Source organism: Mercurialis annua, linkage group LG7 (genome assembly GCF_937616625.2).
Source record: "Mercurialis annua linkage group LG7, ddMerAnnu1.2, whole genome shotgun sequence".
Taxonomy (NCBI): Eukaryota; Viridiplantae; Streptophyta; class Magnoliopsida; order Malpighiales; family Euphorbiaceae; genus Mercurialis; species Mercurialis annua.
This window is the reverse complement of record NC_065576.1, coordinates 49827952-49845136: the sequence shown is the minus strand read 5'-3', so window position 1 is coordinate 49845136 and position 17185 is coordinate 49827952. Positions and strand designations below refer to the sequence as shown.

At 32.8% G+C, this 17185-nt stretch overlaps 3 protein-coding genes across 3 annotated transcripts; 1 reads left to right on the top strand and 2 right to left on the bottom strand.

The window, feature by feature from the left end:
- Positions 1-104: 104 nt before the first annotated feature.
- Positions 105-2718, bottom strand: LOC126656208 (probable nucleoredoxin 1). The gene is made up of 5 exons (XM_050350724.2): positions 2611-2718; positions 2391-2495; positions 1635-2114; positions 1058-1537; positions 105-950 (listed from the first exon to the last, which is right to left on the bottom strand). The coding sequence occupies exons 2-5, from the start codon at positions 2478-2480 to the stop codon at positions 297-299; spliced, it is 1704 nt and encodes a 567-aa protein (XP_050206681.1). The 5' UTR covers positions 2481-2495; positions 2611-2718; the 3' UTR covers positions 105-296.
- A 5139-nt stretch (positions 2719-7857) lies between these two features.
- LOC126657316 (zinc finger BED domain-containing protein RICESLEEPER 2-like) lies at positions 7858-9037 on the top strand. Its single transcript, XM_056103835.1, has 2 exons — positions 7858-8924; positions 9034-9037. The coding sequence occupies exons 1-2, from the start codon at positions 7858-7860 to the stop codon at positions 9035-9037; spliced, it is 1071 nt and encodes a 356-aa protein (XP_055959810.1).
- Positions 9038-15463: 6426 nt separating this feature from the next.
- On the bottom strand, positions 15464-16963 carry LOC126656461 (glucan endo-1,3-beta-glucosidase-like). Its single transcript, XM_050351036.2, has 2 exons — positions 16592-16963; positions 15464-16486 (listed from the first exon to the last, which is right to left on the bottom strand). The coding sequence occupies exons 1-2, from the start codon at positions 16671-16673 to the stop codon at positions 15522-15524; spliced, it is 1047 nt and encodes a 348-aa protein (XP_050206993.1). The 5' UTR covers positions 16674-16963; the 3' UTR covers positions 15464-15521.
- Between the last annotated feature and the right edge of the window lie 222 nt (positions 16964-17185).

Sequence of the window (17185 nt, the reverse complement as noted above, 5' to 3'; positions counted from 1 at the left end):
GCCATGTACTATAGTTTGATTCATTTCTTACAGCACCTAAACAACACATAGAATGCCAATGCACACACAAAGATGACGGGAATTTGAATTGTCAACTCACACAATTTCTGCAGGACATGAAAATTTATTGATAGTAAGGTAATAGATATAATTCACCCTAAGAGATGTCTCTGAATACATAAACAAAGCAATCTCTGTCAGGTTACAAAACACAAATAAGATAATCAAGCAAAAGGAAAGATCCATATGGATATATCTGTATATGATAGTTATAACTCGGTTGACCCACCGCTATATCAGACTTTGTGACAGACCTTCCCGTCGCATACCCATCCCTCTTTCGTAACCGGTTCGCCATCTTCGGTTTCCTTGTTTTCTTTTAAGGCACATTTTGGATGAAGATCAAAGTCACACTCCTCACAGTAGAATGACCATATATTTCCGTCTTCGTTACATCCGTCACATGTAAAAACCTGTCGGCGTGAAAGAACTAGCTCATGCTCCTCATGAAGTTCATGTTTTATCTTCTCAGGCCACTCCTTTGCCATCTCTTCATATTTTGCTTCGATCTTCTTCAAATGCTCCTCGGTGAAGGGAAAAGCATCAGCACCAAAAAGTGTGATGAGGCTTCTGGCATCTTTATTGATCGTTTGGCCTGTTGGTCCCAGAGCTATAAGCATAGGAATACCTTGGACCTTGAATTTGCGACTCAGAGATGCCTTCCGCACGTCTCCGAAGGGAATTGCCAGCCATGGCATTTCCGAAAAGAAATCGTCAAAAGAAGCCTGGTCCCTATCACTAGAGATGAAAATTACTTCAAATGCAAAATCCTTAGCCTTGGTCTTATGGTAAGCATCGATGAGTTTCGGCAGAAAGGCACGACATGGAGGACACCAATGTGCTGAAAAATATAGCAGGATGTTCTTACCAACTAGATCAGACACGGGAATCTGAAAACATAATTCACAGTCATCATTTGCAGGCAAGAAAAAATACACGAAAAAAATGTATAAATTTGAGATCCAAACAGGCAAAAAATACTAATACGTAAGTTCACCTTTGCTCCATCTTTCCCAATGACAAAATTATGCTCCCCCAAAACCAGAACGGATTCAAGGGTTTGAGCAGCTTCTCTTACTTTCTCAATCTCAGCAAGCTCTGCAAACTTTTCAGGGGTGAAAGGGTATGCCTGAATTCCATGTTCTTCGATGGCTTCAACAACATTGGAATTGAGATTTTTTCCATCTGGCCCAATAATAACCAGAGTGGGCACATTTGAGAGCTCAAAGTACCGAACCAATTTCTGAGAAAACTTGTCACTGAAAGGCAACGCTAACCAAGGCATGTTTCCTAAGGATTGCTGGAAACTTTCCTCATCATCATCAAGTGATACAAAGACAACCTCAAAGTCCTCCCCATTGGATTTCAATTTCTCATAAACTTCAGCAAGTGTGGAAGTAAAATCAACACATGATTTGTATGAAGACAATGAGAAGTATATACCAATGGTTTTCCCTTCAAGTTCAGAGATTGGTATCTTGTACATAGAAAAGGAAAAACAATTTCAGGTGACAAGTTTGATATTAAAACAAGGACAAACACAGTAGAAAACTAACTACAAAGAATCAGCTAACCTTCTTTCCATCAGATGAAATAACATAATCACGAGATTCAAAGGCCAAGATGGATTTCAAAGTTTGGTTCCTTCTAGCTTCTTCCTCGAGCTCTTTTAGTTCTTTAATCCTTTCAGCAGTAAAAGGATAACATTGAACTCCATACTCGCGAACAATCTCAGTGCCACTTTCACTTACGACTTTGCCACTTTCGTCAAGGATCACAAGGTGAGGTATCCCCTGAACCTTAAAAAGGTCATTTAAGCGATCACGTGTGTCGGAATCAGAAAATGGGACTGCAAGCCATGGCATCTTGGAAAAATACTCTTGGAAGGATTCATCATCTTCATCAGATGATAAAAAGACAATCTCAAAGTCACCTTTCGGAGCAAGAGCACTGTAAACCTCCACTAAAGTTGGGGTGAAATGTTGACAAGGGCCACACCACGATGCTGAAAAGTACAAACCGAGCTTCTTCCCCTTCAAGCTGTCAATTTTTACCTGTAAAATACCGAACCAATTTTCGAAAAATGTCTATTAAACAAATTTCATGGTTATTAAATTCCACTTTTTACTTAAAAGCAAGAATCTCCTCATACATAACTCTGAATTTCTAGATTTAGGAAATTACAAAAACCTCTATATACAGATAATTCTACTAAAATAACACTTTCAATCATGTTTAAAAACCAGTTAAATTTTTCAAAAAGGAACCATGATAAAACTATTAAATTGCATGATATAATAGTTGATAAATGAGATTATGAATAAAAGAACCTGATCACCGGTGTTCCGAATGAGGTAATCCCTGTCAGAAGAAGGGAGTAGAGAGACAAAATCGTGAGAGTCGCCGTCACCGTTAGCCATCGCAGCTTCAAAAAGCTATCAATTAACCAAATATGTAATGTAAGTTTGGAGAGAGGATTTGTTGAGGCTGCAGTAAAGTTATATGGGTGTTATTGAATTTATATTAAGCTCGAGGGGGTTTTGTTTATACCTTTTTATTGACTTGGGGATTAAGAAAAGTTGACCGGAGTAATCTCTTCTCCTTCCGCCGGTAACCTCCGCGTCTGTTCTTTTCAATTCCCACGTTATTACAATTTTTAAATTATAAATCAATAGGCAATACGATGCAGACTAGTCAGTTAAATTTAATTTAAAAAAGACTTAGAAGTCAATTTAATTAAAAAAAAGACTAAGAAGTCGAATTCTTTTCTTCCAAAAATAACAAATATATAAATAAAAATATAAAATATAAAAAAAGTTCAACTTTTTTGTAAAGTACAGATCTAACTCTCTTTTTTTTGGCACAATTAAACTCTCGTATTTTTAAAGTTGAACAATTAAATCCTCGTTATTTTAAAATCAAACAAATAAATTCTTTTAACTTATTTTTTGGACACTTACCCCCTCAAATTTTCTGTAAATATTTTAAATATTAAAATTATTTTTGAACTTTTTTCCTATATAATTATGACAGACATTACCGAGAGTTTCAAATGGTGTTGGACGAAAGAGTTATTGGTTCTATTTAAAAACAAATAGAGTTTATTTGTACCCAAAAAACAATAAAGGGTTGATTTGTATTTTATAAAAACTACGTAAAAAAAATTGTACCTTTTACCTAAATAAAAATACTGTTTATTTCTTCCCACGTGGCGGTTTTGTACTTACTGTGCTCTATTTGAAGGGAAAAAAAATTGTGCCCCTAACGTTTCCCCGAAGATCAATCATACCCTCAATATCCGAAAAAAATACAAAAATAGTTAGGATAAATGATCATTTTACTCCCTCAACTTACATCAAATGCCAAAAAAGACAAACCTATAGACTCAAAATTTTTTATATTTAAATATTTAAATTAAGAATGTAAATATCATTCTCTCAATATATATCTTAAATTGTATTTAATGAATCTATCGAAACTTATAGAATTAAAATTAAAATAATAGATTAATATTTAAGTATCAATGTTTTTTATTAAAAATAATTAAGCTTTGACTTAAATTTTATTTATTTTTTAATCATATCTTAATTAATAAACATATTATAATATTTAAATTCTTTTTAATAAAAAACATTGATACTTAAATATTAATCTATTATTTTAATTTTAATTCTAATTAATTTTTAACTTAACCCTTTTAGGATAACATTTTAAAAATGTTGAAGATTATTAGGCACCTTTTTAAAACTTTACATAATAATTAAAACCATCGATTTACTAAATATAAATTTACCAACAGTTTACTTAAAAAACAATTTACTATTGTTTATTTTTTAAAAAATTATAAAATATTAAACTTAGGATTTATATCGGTTTACAAAATATAAGTTTACCACGGTTGACTATCGGTTTAGTAATAGTTTACTAAATATAAATTTACCAACGGTTTACTACCAGTTTACTTAAAAAAACAAATTACTATTGTTTATTTTTTATAAATTATAAAATATTAAACTTATGGTTTATATCGTTTTACTAAATATAAGTTTACCAACGGTTGACTATCGGTTTAGTAACGGTTTACTAAATATAAATTTACCAATGGTTTACTATCAGTTTACTTAAAAAAACAATTTACTATTGTTAATTTATTTTTAAATTATAAAATATTAAACTTATGGTTTATATCGGTTTACTAAATATAAATTTATCAACGGTTTACTATCAGTTTACTTAAAAAACATTTTACTATTGTTTATTTTTAAAATTATATAATATTAAACTTATATTTTATATCGGTCTAATAAATATAAATTTGCCAACGGTTTACTATCAGTTTACTTAAAGAACAATTTACTATTGTTTATTTTTTAAAATTATAAAATATTAAACCTATGGTTTATATCGATTTACTAAATATAAGTTTACCAACGGTTGACTACCGGTTTATTAACGGTTTACTAAAGAAAGATAAACGGCTTACTCATGGTTCACTAACGGTATTCTAAAATTAAAATTATAAAAAATATAAAAAGGTCAATAGACTATTTTACACGAAAAACTACAACTTATAACCATATATTCAAAATAAAAATTATTACACATTTACCAACAGTTAACCCAACGTCTACTGACAGTGTACGAAAAATAAGGTTATTAGTGTACCATTAATACACCATTGGTTAACTAGCAACAATAAAAAAAATTCAGTAACAGATTACTAAAGATTTTATTAATGATATATTCAAAATAAAATTTATTATAAGTTAACCAACGTTACCCAATGTTAACCATTGGTTACCCGACAACAATTCATTTTCAATTACTAAAAAAATTGCTAACCGTTTACTAAAAAATAAGTTAATTTACTAACCGTTTACTAACAATTGACTATCGTTTTACTAAGAAGATAACAATTTTAGATTTATAGAAATAAGCATAAATCATAGCATTTAAAATTTACTAAAAAAATAAATTTATTATTAAAATAAGAGTTAACCAGTAGTAAACTGTAAATGTTTGCCAAATTAAAAAATTAAATAGATTTATCAATTGAAGTATTACACAATTTTATCATTCAACATGCCTTTAAAAAAAATGTTATTATCCACTTACTAGTATAATCGTCACACTCTTGTCAATATTGTCAATAAACAAAAGCGACCACAAATTTAAAATTTATAAAATTTAACAGAAAAAATAGATTACAGAGCCTGCTAAATGCTCCCTTATATGTAGGGGTGTGCAGAAACCGAACCAGACCGATAAATCGAACCGAACCGAACCGATATTTGCTCTTTGGTTCGGTTGTTTGGTTAAAATAGTCTGGTTCGGTTTCTGATATAAGAAATGGCGGTTTTCGGTGAACGGTTCGGTTGTGAGCGTTTAGAAACCGAACCGACCGAAAAACCGAGGGAACTGATGAACATAAAACGATGTTGTTTTATTCCCACGTACCACGCGTGTAAGAAGCATCTGGAACTTTTTAAAACCCTATTCTCTACCACAAAAACGGCATCGTTTCCCTTTCATATAAAAGCCTCCTTATCATTTTCCTAACCCTAATTCTCATTCTCTTCTCTTCACTCACACACGGTCCGTTTCATTTTCTCTCTTTCTTCTTCGTTTCCATCGAAGAACACACTGAAACCCTAATTAATTCTCATCAATAATCGTCTATCTTCTCATCTTCTGAGAGTTTCATTCTCTAAAACTTTAATTATACCTTATATACACTTAATCATGTGCAGTTTTCTCAAATCGAAATGCGTTTTTAGTTGGTAAGTCGATGAGTGACTGAGCTCTCTGATTCCGTTTAAACTTCAATCTTTCCTCTATGGCTCTACCTAATATGGTTTTATTTTTTTATTTGCTTTTCTGACGTTGAATCTCTGGTGGGTGCTTGCTGTTTGAATTCTGATGTCGTTAATCGATTTGATCTACTGAAAAAAAAGGTATGAGAAACCTATTTGATAAGTTTTTGTTTCTTTAATCTTTACTGGGTTCTTCTCTGATTTTGATTTCTCTTTTTTTTTCTCGCTGTGTCTGAACACCTCATGAACTGAACCGTTGCTGTTGCTATCTAATGTCTGATTTGGTGAATCCAATGGAACCAAAAGGTATGAATCATATGATCTACTTTCATTATTAAAACGGTTATCTTTTTAAACTTAAACATCTATAACCTAAATGAGAAAAGGTAATACGATTGTGTTTTCTCTGGTTTATGTTTGGATGCTGTGTAATTTGCTGATTCTCTTCTCAAAATCTATGGACTTGTTGCTAGATGATCTTTTTGGCTCGTGCTAATTCATATATGATTTGGTGATGAACACTTTCAAAAGGTACGAAGTTTCTATTCTGATTTATGAACTTCTTTTTGGTGCATTTGTAGTTTATTTGGTAATATGTTGCTTGAGTGTTGCCTGAGTTGGTTAAGTTGATTATTGCCTTGCCTGAGTTGAGTCTGAGTTGAGTCTATTTGATAATATGATCCACTGGTTTACTAGTTGTGCTGTGTTGCATATGTTGTAGGTCTAATAGTTTACAAGCTCTGTAAATCAAAATTGATTGGTGGTGGAAGCTATATTGTAGTGCCTGTTTCAAAATATTCATTCATTAACTTACTGAGTTGTTGGTGGAAGCAAATCAAGCAATAATTTGCTTATTTCTCAATTTGTTGATCAGTTCAGTTGCATCTTTATATGGTAAGAGTGTGAATTACTCTTTTGATTTGTGTAAATTAGTTCATTAAATGTTGCCATGTTAGTTTGTTTATTGGTTGCATTTCATTTTTGTTCAAATGTTTAACTGTGATCAAGACCCTGTTGATCTTGCTTCTTCTGATGATAATGGTGAGTTATCTCTAGTCTCAGAGCAGCAACATGGGGCTACTGTTGAGGGCTCATCTCAGCCCTCTCAGCAGCAACATGTTGCTCCTGATGTTACTGGGGGAGATAAACCATTAGAAAAGAAAAGAAAAGAAAAAAGGTTGTAGTTAGATCCAAAGTTTGGGATTACTTTGAACACATTTGTGATGAAACTGGAAAACTGTTAATGGCTAAGTGTATGTATTGTGCAAGAGTTTATCATTCTGACACTAAATTGAATGGGACCTCCACACTTAGATCACACAATATGGCATGTATAAAAAATCCTCATAGTAAGGATACTAGGCAAGCCTTGCTTACCTTGCAGCCTGTTGCTAAAAATGATGGGGAAGGTGGGGGTGGACAGTTAGGAACTTGGCAGTTTTCACAAGATGCTATTAGAGATGCTCTTGCTTATATGATTGTAGTGGATGAACTTCCTTTTAGGTTTGTTGAGGGTATGGGCTTTAAGAAGTTGATGAATGTTGCATGTCCTAGGTTTAAAATGCCATCTAGATGGACTGTAACTAGAGACTGTCATCAATTATATCTAGATGAGAAGTAAAAACTGAAAAATATCTTAAAAACCCAAAGTCAAAGAGTTAGTATTACCACTGATACATGGACCAGTATTCAAAGGGTCAACTATATGTGTGTAACATGCCATTGGATTGACAATGATTGGAACCTTCATAAGAGAATTATTTCATTTGTTCCTGTGTGTGGTCATAAGGGTGATTACATTTCTAAAACTTTAGAAAACTGTCTGCTTGCTTGGGGTCTGAAAAAAGTTTTTACTGTCACGATGGATAATGCAGGCAACAATGGGACAACCATTGCTGCTTTTAAGGTCAAAATGCAGTCATGGGGCACAGATATTTCTAAGTGTCAATAGGGCACAGATATTTCTAAGTGTCAATATTTGCATATGAGGTGCATTGCACATATTTTAAACTTGGTTGTTTCTGATGGCATGAAAGAAATGAACTGCTCTGTTAAGAAAGTTAGGGATTGCATTAGATATGTGAGAAATAGTCCATCTAGACTTAAAAAATTTAATGATCTTGCTTCTTCTGATGCTACACTTGGTACTAAGAAGTCTTTGTGTCTTGATGTGCCTACTAGATGGAACTCTACATATCTAATGCTTGACACTGCATGTATGTTAAAGTCTGTTTTTGACAGTTATGAGGAAGTTGATGAATCCTTTAGGATAGATATGGGTGATAGTATCCCTAACTTTCTTGATTGGGAAAATGTTAGGAAGTTCTCTACATGTCTCTCCTATTTTTATATCACCACTTTGCGTATTTTTGGATCCTTATATGTCACCTCCAATATGCATTTTCAAGATATTTGTGGCTTGTCTGTAATGCTTGATGAAATGATTGCAAATGCTGATTTACAAATTATGCAAATGGGGAAGAGAATGAGAGAGAAGTTTAATAAATATTGGGGTGACCCCCATAAGATAAACAAGCTTATTATCTTTTCTCATATTCTTGATCCTACTTCTAAACTGAATGATTTGAAGTTTGCTCTTTGCAATTTGTTTGGATCTAAACATGGGAGTGTTTTATTTGAGACTGTGAAGTATGAGCTGACTGTTTTGTTTGATGAGTACAAATCCTATGATGGAGCTTCTGTTTTTGCTCCAACGCCAGTCCTGCCAGTGCCACCTCCTGTTAAGAAGCATATCTCCCTCATGAAGGCAAAGTTCATGGAGCACAATAAGGAAATGGGAGAACCTGGCAGTAAGAAGTCTGAGTTGGAAGTGTACCTGAGTGAGGCTACGGTTGAAAATGATGATGGTTATGATATTTTGAAGTGGTGGAAGCTGAACTCAGGTCGTTTTCCAATCCTTTCAAGGATGGCTCGTGATGTACTTGTTGTTCCAATCTCAACTGTTGCTTCAGAATCTGCCTTTAGTACCTCTGGCAGAGTTTTAGATTGCTTCAGGAGTTCATTAACTCCAAAACTGGTGGAAGCATTGGTGTGCACGCAGGATTGGCTTAGGGCAGAGACTCTTCCTCTATTGGTTGAGGAGTCCCTCGAGGAGCTGGAAAATTTTGAAAAAGGTTATGTGCTCTTGCCTTTACCTCAGTTGATTACTTTATTTATTCATTCTTTATTTCAAATTCTGTTTTGGCTAATCAACTGTTTTCTTTTCTTGTGTATGCAGATTTGCCAAATTGATTGAGTCCCACAAGACTCTTTTTTGGAAATCTATTTTTGGTGGAAGCATATGTTAATGCTGTGTTGTGCTATTTCTATTCTGTCCCTGCCCCTGAATCTGTTTTGAATGGGATTCTCATGTGAATCCTAAGAGAGGCTATTGAAAAGTCTGAAATCTGAATGGTGGTGGAAGCTGCTGATTATATCTTCTTTTTGGAACTGTAAAGTTTTCAACTCATTCTTTATTTATGTTAATTTTTAAAGTTTCATTAAGTTAAAATTTCTATTTGTTTTCAATTTTTTCAACTCATTCTATTTTTAAACTTTTGAAATCTTTCTCTTCTTCTTATCATCAATTAAAGACTACAAATTCTGTTTTTGGTTGAATTTACATAAACACTCAATTTAACATTTTAAATTCTGCTTTCATTACCTTTTATCTTTCAATTTATTTATGTTTTTGTTGGGCTATGATGAAACTTCCACCACTTCAAAACCTGATTAAGTAAGGCCTTCTAATTTGCATGATGAGGCTCTGTAAATTTTTATCACAGAGAAACTGTGCGAATAAGATCGCCTTATAATGATCTGATAAATGTATTATTCTGAGCCCCTGTTTTTTAAAAACCTTTTTAATTTTTTAGTAGATTTAACACTTAAGAAAATTACTGAGTTGGTGTAAAATGTTTGTGTTTATATCAGTTTACGCAGAATGGAATTCTGGTAGAATGAAACTGTTGGTTGCTACTTGTTGTGCCTAGCTCAATGCCACAATTCAAATCTTGTTTATGTGCACCACACCAGCCTGCCTCACTTTTTTGATGATTTAATTGAATTAGAACTGATTGTATTTTTGAATATTAGTTCATATATAGTTTTGTTATTTTGTAAGGGTACAGTTCATGATATTTTTTTGTGATTATAATTTGTAAATGCACAGCTTATGCTTTGCACATTAGAAATTTGTAAGTTGAATTGTAATATGTTATATGTATATTTGGACTAAATTGTAAATTTGTTAATTGTTTTGTAATTTTATATGTAATTCAGCATTAATTTGTATCTTTGTATATAAGGCTTTTATGTATGTTTATTTTTGAAATTATGGGCCTATTTGAAAGGCCCAAACCGAAATGAAATCACCGAAACCGAACCGTACCGACCGAAATATTCGGTTGAAACGGTTTTCGGTTTTATGAAAATTTTTATACGGTTCGGTCGATGTTTTCATCAAATTCGGTAAAGTCGGTTTTGGCATTTATGAAACCGAACCGAACCGATGCACACCCCTATTTATATGTATGAAAATTGTTATATTTACTCCAAACCCTACCGTATCACTAGTTATTTGGTAATACATTGCTTCCTCGTACTATTTCAAAACCTCAACTTCCATTCCCATCATTAAGAGCACAACATGGTAGTAAAAACTTCACCTGCTCTTGTTCTACACCAACAACACATCACCACAGTACTCTTCAAACCCCAAAACCAATAGCAGCCCATTCCTCTACCATCTCAACAGGAGACTGGAAATTATTCATTGGGTCTAGACATTTCTTGCTGGCTCAAGCAGTCCACGCTTATTTAACCAAATTAGGCTGTTAAAATGGTACCTTTGAAAGAAATAATCTTATTAATTTGTACCTCAAATTTGAATGAGTTGGCATACCGGAGCAGGAACAAGAGATTCATCCGGTATACTGAGCATGCTGCCTCCATGTATCCTTTATCTGCTTCCTTTTTGTTGTTGTTGTTGCTCCACATCCTTATATTGTTAGAGGCATTTTTCACAAACAGCTAGAGTGCAAGAATAAAATAAATTGAATCTAATTGAAAATAGAAAAGCATAAGAGTCGATATGAAGCATAGGTACACAGACCTCATAAATTACATACATAAAAACTAGGTAAAAATAGATGATCAAGTATACCCAGAATTTCCTTCTCCACTTCAGCTCTCTGCAATTTATTCCTTATAACAAGTGCTTCTTTATCAACAACTTTCATCGCATAAAAACACCGACCCATACCCATTACTGGGTTTCTTATGTGGCACAGATACACTCCTCACTCTCGATTTCCTTCTCTTTAATTCAATCACCAGAGCAGCGGCTTCTGCGATTTCTCCTGCGTCACCGGCATTGCTTCCAACCTTACATTATTTCTCTAGACCACCAATTCCATCAATCGGAACCTGAATCTCGCCGTTAATATCTTCAGAAACCTTCTCTTGAACAGCAAGAATAGGATTAACATTTTTTTACCGGTAGCATTACTGTTATTTTTGTTAAGATTAAAAATCCAGCAGCAAAGTGTGGTGATTGTTGATGGAGAATCGGAGAAAAGAAAAATCGTATTTTTCAATAAAAACATCAAATAAAAATATAAATAAAGAAAAGAAGATGGAGAATGATGTATATTTGCAAAGAGATAAGCGTGTCCGTATGAAGGAGAATATTTTGGCTTTTGATAGTGCTGAATCTAATTTCCACTTTCTTGAAAGTAGCAATTCAGATGGATGAAGAAAGCCATCAATTTTTTTTAAAGTGGAGAAGTGGGAATGAGAACGTGGACAGTTAAGAAACAGTTATCACTTGGCAGTTTCTAATGCGCTATAAACAAAAGAGAAATGCAACGATTCAAGACCTAGCCAAATTCAACAAAAATTTGAAAATTATAAGGAGAATATCACCACCAAACACTTTTATTTTATGAATTCACTTGTACGCAGTTTATATTTTTCTTATTTTCAATCTCGTATTTTTGACATTATTTTCAGTAGTGATTTCATTTACAGTGTTAAATTTTAGACTTTTAATTACATAAGCATATTTTTTCAAAGTTTTTCAGGAGATCTCTTTATGAACCGCTTAGACTTTTTACGTCGTTTGAGAATCCACACAATCGCTTGATTATCTTTCAAATTTTAATTTGAGATACTAACCTCTGGCACGCTCGCACGTTCAAAGGCATAAACCGTTTTCTTATAAATTAGCAGGGAAACAATTACTAATTTCACTAATGAATTAAGAATTCAATTAAAAAATTATTTTGTTAAAAGGAAACTATTAACACGACTAAAAATCAAGTCGATTGTTTTTTTAAAAATGTAAATGAAACATCTACTTCAAGTTTGAATTGAACTTCATCTCTTTCTATTTCAAGTTTAGGATGATGTATAAGTTTGAAAATACGTTCACCCGTTATGTCTTATGCAAGATCACACATATTGTAGGATGTGTTGGAAAACAAAGATATGGTCGGGGTTGTGCGTCTTTATAAGCAATAGGTATGAAAGGGGTGACAGGGAAAATAATCAAGCAGATGGATCAGTGCAAGGTGAAAACAGGTTATGGCCACAATAAAAGCTATAGTAGAGATGATGACAATAGCGTTCATAAACGATAAATAAAAACAAAAATTATTATATCATATTAGTGAAGTCTGTCTTTTCAAAGGATGTAAACATGTAAAACAATAATTAAATCGTTGATCGGACGATGGTTGTTTAATGAACACTCTGATGCTTAAGTCAGTATTGAGTTTAAGAGAATATTATTTGTAAATTTTAATCAATTTGTATATAGGCAATACCTCAAGTCTTTTTATAATGAGCATGGAGGAATATGTTGTAGAGTTCAAGTAGGAAATGAATTTCTATTTAGTAAATGACTCTTGTTTAAGAATAAGTCTCCTAAATAGGATCATACTCTTGATTTGGAATATAATTTTGAATAGGAGAATATCTCTCGTTCTTCTAGAAGATTTGAGTCTTCTAAAATCTCATTTACTATCAGTATTGTTAGTAGAATTATAATCAGATTTTAGATCTTTAAATATTTGCAAGAAATCTGATCACCGAACCCTATGAGATTTGGTCTTCTTCTGTTTTTAGGCAAATATGTATGAATTTTATTCTAAGTAGAAGAGCCTCGTAGGACTCGGTATTTTTTAGCTCGAACTTGGTTCTATTTGACTTATTATTTTTCGACGTGTCCTGAGGTCTGCCTTGGTGCGAATTCCATATGACTCGGTTAATAATGCTACTATATGAAATTTGGATTTCCATCATTAGTTCTGTCGCAATTAAGCTAATATTGGGTATTTATGCCTTTTTTTATCTTTAACTTTATTCATCGAGTCTTTTTGGATTTTTGGCGAGTCTTTCCAAATTCTCCTTTTATTTTATTACTTAGGAGGAGGTGCTTTTGCAAAGACCCCAGTTGCCGAAAGAAACAGGAGGTAATTATCATTGGGTATTTTGTAAAACTTACAAATAGTAACAAGAGAGAGTCTTGCTGCAAAGAATAAGGACACCTCCTTAATGAAGCAACAGCTTTAGTATAACCCTCGTAAGTAAGAAAAAATAAAGATAATAATGATAAAATCAGACGACCAAAAGGTTATAAGCAAAATTTTAAATTAGAAAGCCAAACGAAACAGCGCCAGTATCCGAAAGGGCGTTAAACGCATTAAATGAGATAAGACGGACTGTCACTAGTACGGGCGCAAAGAGAGCAATTCCACCACCAGACCTAAGCCGACAACCAGAGACCCGCCTCATAGAGATTAGACATAAATATCTAAGTAAAACGGGTATAAATGGGTAGGGATAATGATGGAATACCATAAAATTTCACATCGCCAAGGAAAGAAAAAACTCACACATTCGCTACAAATACAGGGTCTAAAGCCACTCTTGTGGGTATGTACTATTCCTTATAATTAGTGCAGATTTTATATGCTATTTTATCCTTATCAATTTAAGCATCATCGAGTAGACCCGAGGCCCGCACACAAGATCCATCTTCCTCTTTATCTCTCAGGAGGAACCAGACCACCGAATACAACATTAACCACTCAAACGTTTTCGGATCTATCAATAATAATTTTTATTTTTATTATAAAAAAATCTAAACATAATTTTGTATAAAAGATATATTTGAATTTTTTTCCGATACAATTTCAATATACAAATACAATTGAAAGTAAAAATCAAAAAATTGGTTAAAATTTAAGATTTTAAAAGTTTAAGTATTAAATAAAAAAATAAAATATTTTTGAATGATTAAACTTATTTTTAGTCACAAAGGCCAATATTTTGGTTTGAAATTAATGTCTAAATACCAGTAGAGTACAGTCATATAAAGAGATTTTCTCATTTTGAAAAATTGGTCAATTGTTTAAAATGCTAGTTCTGTATGAGTTTCGTTTGGGTTAGTCATGCAAGCTAGGTGCTTTTCTCAACTCTTATTTCTTTGTAAATTCATTCGGTTGTTTGTGAGTTAAAAGGAGATCTTTGAAATCAACTACTCCAATTTTCAATTAAAAACTGTTGGAACAGTTAATGAAATGGAACGATATTACCAAATACCGTTTCTGGCTGAATCCCGGATTAGGTCGCTTTCTTTAAGACGTTTCGCGGCTATTCTTCTAATGGCGCAAACAGTCGTACGTACCACGTCGTCCACAGGATAAAACAACTAAACCTCCAATGAATACTGCACTGTATTCAGCGGTCAATTATACTCTTTCTGATTATTGCTCAAGAACTTTTTTTTTTAAAGAAAATAGTTGTTGTTAAAGTTGTTACTTTCTGACGGGGAAGACAATCGTTTATAGCAATTAGAAAACTGAAACGGTAATGAGAAAATAATGGTAATAAAATCAAAATTGTTACCAAAAAATTAATCAGTTAAAAACGTGTTGAGAGATTTCAGGAATTGTGTTTTTATTTAAAAAATAAAAACGTTACAAAAAGATTTCATAAATAAAAAATATTAACAAGTGCTCAAGCCGAACCAGACCGGCGCACGCGCGTGTGATAAATCGGATAAAATCCATCCACAAAACTAGATACCCCTTGGGACCAAACCCAAGTGTGAGAGATCATCAATATAAACTCACTTAAATGAGCTCTCCTAAGAAATGTGGGATTTCCACATTACTCTCTATACTCTCACTTCGCACTTTTCTTTTAAATTCAATTTTTTGCACCAACAAATACTTAACTTGTTTTATAAATTATAATGTATTTTGTAATTTCAACGAAGTTTTAAATGTTATGATCTGAAATACACATTTTTAAATTTAATTTTATAATTTGAATCACTAAAATTAAAAACTCAGCCAAAATATGACGTCCATGTCAATACTCATTCACTGATTCCAAACGTAGTTTAAATTAAAAGGAAAATTTATGTTTGAATTATAAAATTAATTTTTTTATTGAAATTGTGAAACACATTATATTTCATAATTTTATTTGCATTTATTCTATGATAAACAATTAACTCGGCAAATTAAAAATTTATTATTAGTTTTCTTTTAATTTATGAAAAAAGTACCGGATCCATAAATAAATAAAATTAATGATACATAATTAATTCCTCATAGAACAACAACTATACATCAATCAATTGAAAGATAAATTGTAAACATTATTCCCATTAACCCCAAATAAACCAAAATGCTTCTCATATTCCTGTCCACTTTTCTGATTCTCATCAAATATATCAAACAAATAAGTCTCCAGCATTTCCTTAGGCCTTTTTGGTGTACCAACATCACGCACAACTTTTCTCACCATTTCTTCATTATAAATAAGTGCATTCTCAACACTGGCCCCTTCGCCGCCGGCAGTCGGCCACCCGGTCTCGGACACGACAACCTTCACTCCGGGGAAACCTTCTTTCTCCATGGCGTAGACAAACGAGTCGATACTCGCATCAAATAGACCCGTATATGTCAAATCACCGTCACGCATTGGATGATCTTTGCTTTTGAACAATGCATAATTTATATTAACATTTTTCAAATTATTTACGTAGCTAATGTACGGATAAACATTAACCATGAAAGGTGACCGACTATCATAAAGAAATTGAAGAAGAGGAACTAGACTTGATTCGACATACGGATCGAATTTTGCCGATGACGGTGGGTATGAACTTAATAAAACCGAAGCCGCTTGAGGTGACGATAGTTTAATAGTTTTTCCGAGATTCACCATGGTTAGGGCTTCGTAAAGATTTAAAATTGCGGGAACTACGTAAGTTGTGTAAAATGGATCTTTAAGAAAAACTTCATTTCCAACGGCTATGTATTTAATTTGTTCATGATGAATATGAGCAAAAATGTTGGACTCAAGCCATTGAAGAGAGTTATTAGCATTTCCGTTAGCTAGAAATGGAAGAACTTCGTTAGGGACACCGACCATTAAGCTGATTCCGCTACCGGAAAATGCTTTTAGGGTTTCCGGGTCCGTATCAAAAATGCGTACGTTCTTGATTCCTTTAGAAGTAAGAAGTTTGACCACGGTTGGCGGCGGTGGGAGATTGTTTCCGACACGGCCATAACATACTCCAATAGGTACCGCTACTGCAAAGACACGAAAACAACATAAGAGAATTAATTGCAATACAATATACGTTGCATTAATAAATATATAAAATGTAACTAATATGAAAAACAAAAAATATTTACCCGTAGAATTGGGAAGAACAAATAGAAGGGAAGTGATTGAAAAAAGATAAAGAAAGAGATTTTGAAATTTGATCGTTGACATAATTTCTAATTATGTTGACTGTGAAAATTTATCCCAAGTATATATGGATCAACGTCCGCAGCAATTTTATAGGAAAATTATAATTGAATGGTTGAAGGTTTAGAAAAGAAATGAATGTGGTAATTAAACAGTAGATAAAAATTATTTAAGATATTTGGGTTTGATATTGGTTTGAAGTTCTGTATGTGTGTGTATGCTTAGGCTTTCTTCTTTTTAATTGTCAAAATAATGGTTTCCCCTTAAAATTTGCCGCAAGTTACTACTGTTTTTTTTGTTGTTGGACCGTTCATACACTCATAAAAGACGACCGAGGAACAAAAATTGTTAATGTTTTTGACAGATTCAAATTCAGAAACTATATTTTCAAAGAAAAAAAAACAAACATAAACCTAACTAATAACAAAACTGTTTGCCTTAATTAGTTTATGTATTCTAGTTCAAATGATATACGTGTTGTGCAGCCACCAATGGCCCATTTCTTAATTATAACAAAGAATGACATCAAAATATAG

What these genes read in the sequence shown, in the direction of transcription:
- LOC126656461 (XM_050351036.2), bottom strand. Translation starts at nt 16,673, where the DNA reads ATGTCAACGATCAAATTTCAAAATCTCTTTCTTTATCTTTTTTCAATC. An exon ending in TGTTCTTCCCAATTCTACGG is followed by an intron (nt 16,487 to 16,591) that starts GTAAATATTTTT and finishes GTGTCTTTGCAG; the next exon opens with TAGCGGTACCTATTGGAGTA.
- LOC126657316 (XM_056103835.1), top strand. Translation starts at nt 7,858, where the DNA reads ATGAGGTGCATTGCACATATTTTAAACTTGGTTGTTTCTGATGGCATG.
- LOC126656208 (XM_050350724.2), bottom strand. Translation starts at nt 2,480, where the DNA reads ATGGCTAACGGTGACGGCGACTCTCACGATTTTGTCTCTCTACTCCCT. An exon ending in TTCGGAACACCGGTGATCAG is followed by an intron (nt 2,115 to 2,390) that starts GTTCTTTTATTC and finishes GGTATTTTACAG; the next exon opens with GTAAAAATTGACAGCTTGAA. An exon ending in TTGGGAAAGATGGAGCAAAG is followed by an intron (nt 951 to 1,057) that starts GTGAACTTACGT and finishes TTATGTTTTCAG; the next exon opens with ATTCCCGTGTCTGATCTAGT.